The 8,848-nt window shown below is 35.4% G+C and overlaps 1 protein-coding gene across 1 annotated transcript; it reads right to left on the reverse strand.

Annotated features, from left to right (window-relative positions):
- Positions 1-4,942: 4,942 nt before the first annotated feature.
- Positions 4,943-7,622, reverse strand: LOC114406786. Its single transcript, XM_028369601.1, has 4 exons — positions 6,845-7,622; positions 6,498-6,559; positions 5,933-6,006; positions 4,943-5,814 (listed from the first exon to the last, which is right to left on the reverse strand). Exons 1-4 carry the CDS (start codon positions 7,148-7,150, stop codon positions 5,138-5,140), a joined length of 1,119 nt encoding a protein of 372 aa, XP_028225402.1. The 5' UTR covers positions 7,151-7,622; the 3' UTR covers positions 4,943-5,137.
- Between the last annotated feature and the right edge of the window lie 1,226 nt (positions 7,623-8,848).

Here is an 8,848-nt window from a genome sequence, read left to right on the forward strand (position 1 = left end):
ACACTTCCATCAGCTTTATGCTTTATTTTGTAAAACCACTTACAACCAAGTGTTTTCTTTCTTGGAGGCAATTGTGTGACTATCCAAGTTCCATTGGTCTCAAGGGCATGTATCTCACTTTTCATTACATCTCTCCACCGACTGTCTTTCACCGCATCAGTATAAGTGACATGCTCATTTTCTTGTGAAATGAATGCAAGAAAAGCACGATGTGCAAGAGAAAAATGGTCATAATTCACATAATCAGTTGGATGGGCTCAATCTTTTGGTGATATTTGTCTCATAATCTTGCAATCGAGTAGAAGGTTGTTTGGTTCTATGTCCTCTACCCAATAATGGCTCGGTTGGTGATATAGATGGAAGCACTGTATCTTGTCTGTCCATATTTTGGAGAGTAACACCTTATTCATCGAACCTCGCATTTGACTCACCCCTTCTATCATCCATTGTCATATCACCACTTTTTTCAGTATCTCTTGTGTGATCCGTTTCTTCTACACCATCAGTCATATCACCACTTGGTCTCAACGAATTCAACATCTCGAGAGACAAAAATCTCTTTTGTTTCTAAGTCAAACAACTTCCACCCTTTCTTGTCATACGGGTAGCCAATAAACAGACACTTCTTACTCCTACTTACAAATTTATCATCATTCCTTCTTTGACTATGGGCATAACATAAGGAGTCAAATATTCTCAAATGTTCATATGTAGGTTGATGTCCATATAGCATCTCATATGGAGTTTTCCCATTCAAAATAGTGGAAGGAGTTCGGTTGATCAAATATACTACAGTTAAAATACATTTCCCCCAGAACTTAATAGGAATATTACCTTGAAATCGCAATGCTCGAGCCATATTCAAAATATGTCTATGATTGCATGGCGTGCCGTTGGTGGTTTGTTTGGTGATGGTGATGTTTGATGGCGATTTGGGTCGCGGGTGGTTGGTGACGATGGTTATACAGTTGCAAGGTTGGCAGTGCCGATCAGGTGGCGTGCTAGATGTTGGTGGTGGTGCTGGTGTTTGGGTTGGGATGACATCGTTTTGCGAAAGAAAAGAGAAAGAAAGTGGGCATGGAAGGTTACAAAAGAGGGAAGTTTTTTTTTTCATATTTACTATCAGCTCCCTAACTTTACTATCAGTACACCCTTTAAAAAAAAAAAAAGAAGCACACCCCGTTTTAAGAAGGATTATTTCAACCTTTCATAAAAATTTAACAGAAATATTAAAGGATGCAAAAAGAAATGTATTTTAACCAAAGAAGTGTGAGTATAATAAGTTATAAATTCAGGAAAAATAAATGTAATTTTTAAAAATATAACATTAATTACTTTTTTCCATAAAAAATGTCACTTTTAGTATTTAATTTAATATTAATATTTTTCATTTATTTAATTAATTTTATAAAATTATTACTAATTGTTTGTCTATTTATTAATTTTTTTATATATGTAGGGAGTATACTACTCGTACGAACCTTACTCATATATCGTGTCTCTAATTACATTTTAATGCATGTGTATTAGTCAAGAGCTTTAAGGACTTTTGTTGAGAGGTTGTGTGCGGAACATGACTCAATTAGTTTGTCTAGGAACTGTGACACCAGCAACGACAACTTTAACCTTATATATTAATTGCTCGCTCTTAAGTTCTCCTCATGATTTCGTAATTTATTCTGGCTCTAAGACTCCGCGGGCAATTGGGTGGAGGGCATGACTCATGTGGTTTGTGGAGAAGTGCTGGTATAGGGTCTCCATCTCAACCGTCTCCATCCAAAAGAATCTCTGTCATATTTATTGGCTAAGACACAAATGAAAACAAACAGTATTATTGTACTTTTCTCACAAAAAACAATTGAGTGGTAATTTACCTAAATGTTTTCTGCAAAGAATATGCTCTTTATCTTTTTACAAAATTAAATAGAGTAACAGTTTTGATAACATCACTCCACTTACTTTAAGTAATTAAAAATAAACAGCTTTTATTCAAAAACTATAAACATGAAAGTATTATAGTTTTTTTATTTATTTTTAATTACTTGAAATTAATTTTTAAAGACCCGTCTCAATAAAACTGTATAAAAAAAAGTTAGATAGACTAAAAATGTGTTAATAAAACTTAAAAAAAGAGTAATGATAGTTAGATAGTTAAATATTATTATTGTAAACACAATTAATACTTCTCATTTTTTGTTATCTTTTTTTTATTATCCCATATTATCTATCATATTTATATTTTTATTTTATTTTTCATTTTCTAGATGTCAACTAACCTATGCTGCTGTTTTTATTTATAATTTTTTCTAGAAAAAAGGCCAGATAGAGTAGATGAGTAATTGAAAACACAGTGGATGCATGCAAGTCATTTTAGTGTATATATATATATAGATATAGATAGATAGATATCAAATGTCTTGCTATTTATCTACAAAGTAAGTCATATATGTTGGTATCCTACACTTGGCTTTAAAGACGTGTGCCCAATGTGATGCAACACTTTTCAAAACACACATAATGCATAAAATCTATGTCATGCACGCTCATGTCGATCCATAGTGTGCATTTCTCATGTCTGTATCTGTTCCTATACTTCTTGCTTTTAGCAGATATTTGCTTTTCGTTTCATTCTTACACCCGTAATAGTCTCAAATCAAAGATACAAAGAGAAATAGTTCATCTATAACCTTTCCTTGCCCTCAAAGCTTCTTGTTACAAAGTTTTTCCATGCACTTAATATATACGAGCTTCCTTTATCAAGAACAGTGACCAACATGCAATGCACGCGTATGCTCTGAAACACAGAGATAACACACACAGAATAGGAGCTTCTCAATCGAACAGCATAAAACTAGTTTCCTGAAAACAAAACCGAAGTAATTAGCCTATAAACAAAACCAAAACAAATTAACCAAGTATATATACATACGCCTTTTTAGCCCTACTTACCTTGGTGCAACAAGTCAACGAAATACGTGAGTACACATACTAACCTATAGCCACTAAAAAAGGTAGCAAATTTTTCAGTTGCTGTCATCTAAAATCCCTCCCCTTCACGTCTCTACTCTTATGCAAAAATCATAGACTTTTCTCGAGACATGATGTATTAATTATACTACGTGGAAGATAGGTGGAAAAACATAAGTGAGACATTTTTGTGGTTGTGATATAAACTTTTCCAGGAATTGGCATGGAAATTAAATAGAAGATAAAGGGAAAAAAAAGCATGCCTTAGAATGAATAATACATTACAATATTAATCAAAGTGGACTACCATACTACTAAAATTAGGCCATAAAAAGCATTGACCATGCACACAAAAAGTTATTATGCAGGAATGACTCATATGTCAAACCCATTGAGCCATTTTTTCTTAGAAATTACAGTAAAAAAACGCATAATACTGAGTAATTCGTAATAAAAAGTACATACTGGACTAACTTATCCTCAACATAGTTATGTGTGACTGGGCATGTAGGTGGCATCGTCTATATAGATATACATATATATCATGGGGTCTACATTCTCATGCTTTTCAGTAATAGCCCAAGGCAAGGAACACTTTACCTTTATAGACTGAATCCTTCCTTGTACATTCTATTGTCAATTGTTTTCATCTCTAAAATAATTTTCAAAAAAAAAAAAAGTAATAGTTTTATGCGACAAATCTCACAATTTTTTGTTTTCGACGCAAACTAGACAAAACAACATCAAATGATTGTGTAGAATAGCCCGAAATCATATGAGGCTAATATAAATTATATAACATATAGTCCGACAAGAAATATAAATATAACAATAATGTATATGGCATTTTGCTCTTTTCTGTTGAATGCAACATTATCTTTGCCTGTGTTTATAGGTTTTAACATAGTCTCTTTTCAGAACACATTGGAGGTGATTTGAGGAACGGTTCTGATGTTTTATTTTCTTTTGGTTTGCGAGGAATTCCCTTTTATAATCTGAAAGCAAATACTTTTTGGGGTACTTGACCTGCGATATGTAGACCATGTCATCGAAGAAAAAGAGAGTTGATGGTCCATTTCATCTGAATCAAAAGCTGCTGTTTCCTATATGTAGCTCTTAAAACCCAAAATAAAATGATTATCATAGCCAATGAAGACAAATTATAATATCATCACAAGGTACAGAAACAAAAAAAACCAGCCAGATTCATTGAGAATATTGCAAATGATTAAACTCTTTGCAAAATCGCTTCCAATATGTATACACCTTTCTCAAATTTCTGTTGCTAATTGGTTGCAAAAAGTGAAGCAAACAAAATCCTTTCTACCTCTCAAACTCTTTATGGAATCATGCCATTTTTTCCCCATTTTTTTTATTAATAATATGATATAGCCCACATATGTGTTCGGCTGCGATTATATCAACCTCAGCCGCAAATGATTTCCCATAATTGAAGATTATGCTCAACAACAATAGCCCACCTATTTGCATGTGGATTTCGTAAAACAGCGACCCAAATAAACTCCCAGTACACGATTGAAGACTTCACTCCAAATTTGGGTTTTAGCAACCACCACAATTATAATGGCAAACAATTTGCTTTACTTAACATCGATGTACGTAAATTCTCCCGTGTTACATATAAGGGTTCAAGTGCAATTGTGGACACGCCGCTCACACACAACATGCATGCACGGGTGATATGACCACCACTGCAATAACATATTAACCTTTAATTACATCTTAATCTATTATCCGGTGAATTTCCTTTCTCTGTTATTAACAAATTTTCGTACGTACGATAGAGTCCAAGTTGTTTCCTTGGTCAAAGAACACACAGATATCATGATCGAATCCACTGCCAAGCCAAAAATATCCGTTGGATATCATATGAACATTCCAGTGCAAAATCAGAACGTACGTGCCCCCAGTGCAAAAATAATCCCACAAACCATATAACGAAACCATTGCAAAATTAATACGAAGCAAAATATAAACATAGTTACGATATAGAATAATGCACCACCAAGTTGAACACAAGAAGCGGTGGCGGCAGTGGCACACCAATTATATTAAGACAAATTAAACTCTGGTATTAAAAATTTCTTTCAACCCTCTAGTACATGAAATTATAATAACCGTTTTCTGCACTTGTACTTAATTATTGGCCTTACTTGCTATTCTCATGAGCTACAGCAGCAATGTGGTTGCTTGTTTGCCCCAGCAAACTGCTTATGGAACGCGCTTTCACCATGCCAAGCTTCATCCTCTTCTTCGTCGACGTCATTATTATCCCTGGTTTCTTCTCCTCCTTCTCCCCAAAGGGCTCAGCATCATCAACACACTCAATTTGCTTCTCGAGAGAACAAAAAGAAGGGGAAGAAGAAGAAGGGTGAGGCACGTGGTGCACGTGCACCTCCTTTGGTGCAGTTGATGCAATAATGGAACGGCTTCTAACACTTGTCATGCTTCTGAGTCTTCCCTTCCCCAAGTGATGCTCACACAGCGAGTAACCAACCAGCGTTTGCTGGCAGCACCTCCATCCTCTCCCATTCACACGACTGCACCTAGAACCTTCCATGAGTGCACTACCCCTTGCTCTCTTTTTACTCACAACATTCACTTCCACTTTTATTGTTTCTTCTACCTTCTTCTTCACTTCTTCCTCTCCCGTGCTATCCTCGTTGTTGCGCGGCGTTGAACACTTCTTGTTCATCTTCGTCTTCATCTTCGCCTTCATCATCTTCTTGCTATGAGCAGCAGCATTATTATTATTATTATTCTCCTCGAAGTTCCCTCTCCTTTTCTTCAGCGGAATCGCTTTCTCTCCCTCGTACCATCTCCCATCTACAACGTATGCAACACCAACACAGTAAACAAAAAAAAAAAAAAAAAAACACCACCAGCAAGCAAGACACAGTTAGTTAGTTAGTTGCATTACATGCATTGAGTTTTTTGCCATTACCTTGAGTAGAAGATGAGCTTAACGGTGGCAACAACTCAGCTTGTGTTTTTTCCGAACCAAAGGTGCGTCCTTTCCTACAAACAAACCAGACCCAGAAAGACCCACAATTCCATAACATACATTTGCACATACTTGTACGTGAATACATAAAATTTACGGCAAAAGGGTGTGAATTAAAGTGAAAGTTGGAGTGTAATATTTCGAAGGAACAAAAACGCAGTGTAGTTGGGGACCAGCATTTGAGTGTTGGCTACTTGTGCACCTCTAATGCAAAACGGTAGTTGTCCAATTTTGATAAAAGAAACAAGGACTTTGGTTAGATGTGGGAGAGTATGGTGGCTACAAAAACCTTTTATTTAAAACAACTTCAACAGTATTTTCCACTCATATAATTTTTTCCTTATAAATAATGATAATGATAATAATATTATCTTTTTCTATGCTGGTTAAAAACTTAAAATCAAGATATGGGTCTCCGTGTTTTTCACCTTTTTTACTACGAGATTTCATGAAGAAAGAACAAAAGAGGAAAAAAATTAAAAACCATTTCTCTTTTCGTTCTTACCTGATATGGTTACCCTTCTCTCCCGAGTCTTCTCCACTCTCTTCTCTTCTAACAACCTCGTCCTGCAAAATCAACCACACCAAAATATACATAGGATCTTGTTCTTGTCCCAAGCGTGCCCCTTTCTGGGTGTGTGAAATTTTATTTTTTTTCAAAAAGAAAAATGAATAAACAAGGAATTTTACACCAACGGGCAACCACTCGCTAGAGATTGGACAAAAGTGCACTTGTAAAAAAGCCCACATCATGAAATTTCGAAAAAACAAAACAGAAATAGTGAAACCAAAGATTTTAAAAAAAGGGAAATAAAAATTAAACAATTAGTGTTTGTGTGTGTTTTTACTTACCAAAGGGTCTTGCTTGTTGTGCTGTCTGTGTGCCCCACTTTCACCGATGCCGGAGGGATCATCCGAGCCGTTGCTTTGTTTCCCGATCAAAGGGAGAGGCTGATCAGACGGCTGGAAACGATCCAAGGTCGAAGGATGCGCGAAAGCAGCATGGTGTGCAGAAGAAGAAAAAGAGAGTTTCGGTGCGGTGGAAGTAGCGTCGCTTAGTTGCACCACCACCGGTGACCGGTTGATCAGGTGGGGATCTGAGAGACGCAGCGGCGAGAGCGAAGAAGGGAAAAGCGCCGGCCTTTTCCGGATCCTCATCGGTGCAAAGATAGAAAGAAAGAAAAAAACTTCAACTCACGAGATTCACTCACACCCAAAACCGATTTTGAAAGGTTTCAGATTTCAAAACAAAAATAAGATAAAGAAGAAAAAGGGTATCAACAAATAAACCAAAAATCTATAGCTACTACATCTACATGACCCTCCAAAGACCAAGAAGAAAAAATAATTATGTTTTTATCAACAACTCTTTCTCTCTCTCTATCTCTCTATCTCTCACACAAACGCATACATACATACACTCTTTTCTTTCTCTCTCTCTCTCTATCTCTATAGCACTCCATATATATTGCTTCCATGAGTTATTATTCTCTCTCTAACTTTTATTTGTTGCACCACAGAAAGGGAGTTGTATGGGTGAGGACGGCACGTGCGATGGAGTTAAGGGAGGAGGAGGTACGTGTGGAACTACGGCACCGGACGGAACGGTAGCCCGTGGGAGAGAGAGAGAAAGAGAAAGGGACACAGTACGACGAGGGTGGAAAGAAAGCATTGCATTACAAAATTATACTAATTAATTAATTTTTTATTTTAGAAAAAAAAAAAGAGAGAAAAGGAGAGAGAAAATTGATAAGAGAAGAAGGGTGGGGGTGGTAGCGTTATCGTTTACTAACAGAAATAAAGTGAAAGGTTCACATTTTTATTGCATTATCATATTTATTACATTAAACTAATATTTCTTATTATATCTAAATTGAAGTTTAATATGTTTTGTAATATATAATTTTATTTTTTATATTAATAAAATGTAAGAGGTTTTCTTTACCTATCTAATTTCTTTTTTATTATCTCTTCAAATCAAAGATTTTATCAACACATTCATGTTTTCACTATATTTAAATATTAAAAAAACTCAGTATGTAATTTTTTTTCTATCTATAAAAATACTTAAAAAACAATAAAATAAAGAAAAATAATACACAAAGTACGACCAAACAAACAGGATGCCATGGTTGTTGTCTAATTCTTTATTCTACCAAAATGTACGTATAGAAATAGAAAAGGTTTAGTGGGCAGTTTTTGCGATAAAATGGGGGCAGTATGTAGTGGCGGCAACTTTGTTTATGTAAAGCCATATCCCTATACTCATACCTAATGGAAAGAAAAAGTAGAAAAGAAACAAAAACAGAACATGAAGGAATATACTTATGCAAGCAGTGGTTAACAAATGAGTATGTAGCATTAACTAACAAACCTGGTTAAATGCAGTTTCTTCATGGCCACTTTGTGTTAGCTCAACCAAGTCCTTTCTCAGTTGCCTTGCTATTGCCTGCCTCTTGTTCTTGAGTAGCCTGAGCCGGCACCGGACTCGTTTGATCGCCTTCTTACTGCAAACCAGCAAAGCCAAAACAAAAACAAAAGGGTTACATAAACTTGACATGCATGATTGTCCAGCAACATGATGCAAGCTTTGATAAGTTTAGTTACCATTTGGAAGCTTTGGACAAAACGAACAATATGTCAAACATATCTATAACTTGATGGCACTTTCTGAATTCATTGGAGGTAAAGATGTAAACTTTAGATTAGACGCATTATAAATGAAAAACAAAGAAGGAAAAGGTTCAAGTTATTATAAACCTGATGAAAAAGCACCTGATTATTATGGATATGAAGAGTAATAGTAGTAGAAATGAGAAAAAAAGTGAGGAAAGATCATGATAGAGTAAGTAACTG

This window comes from Glycine soja, chromosome 3, assembly GCF_004193775.1.
Source record: "Glycine soja cultivar W05 chromosome 3, ASM419377v2, whole genome shotgun sequence".
Taxonomy (NCBI): domain Eukaryota; kingdom Viridiplantae; phylum Streptophyta; class Magnoliopsida; order Fabales; family Fabaceae; genus Glycine; species Glycine soja.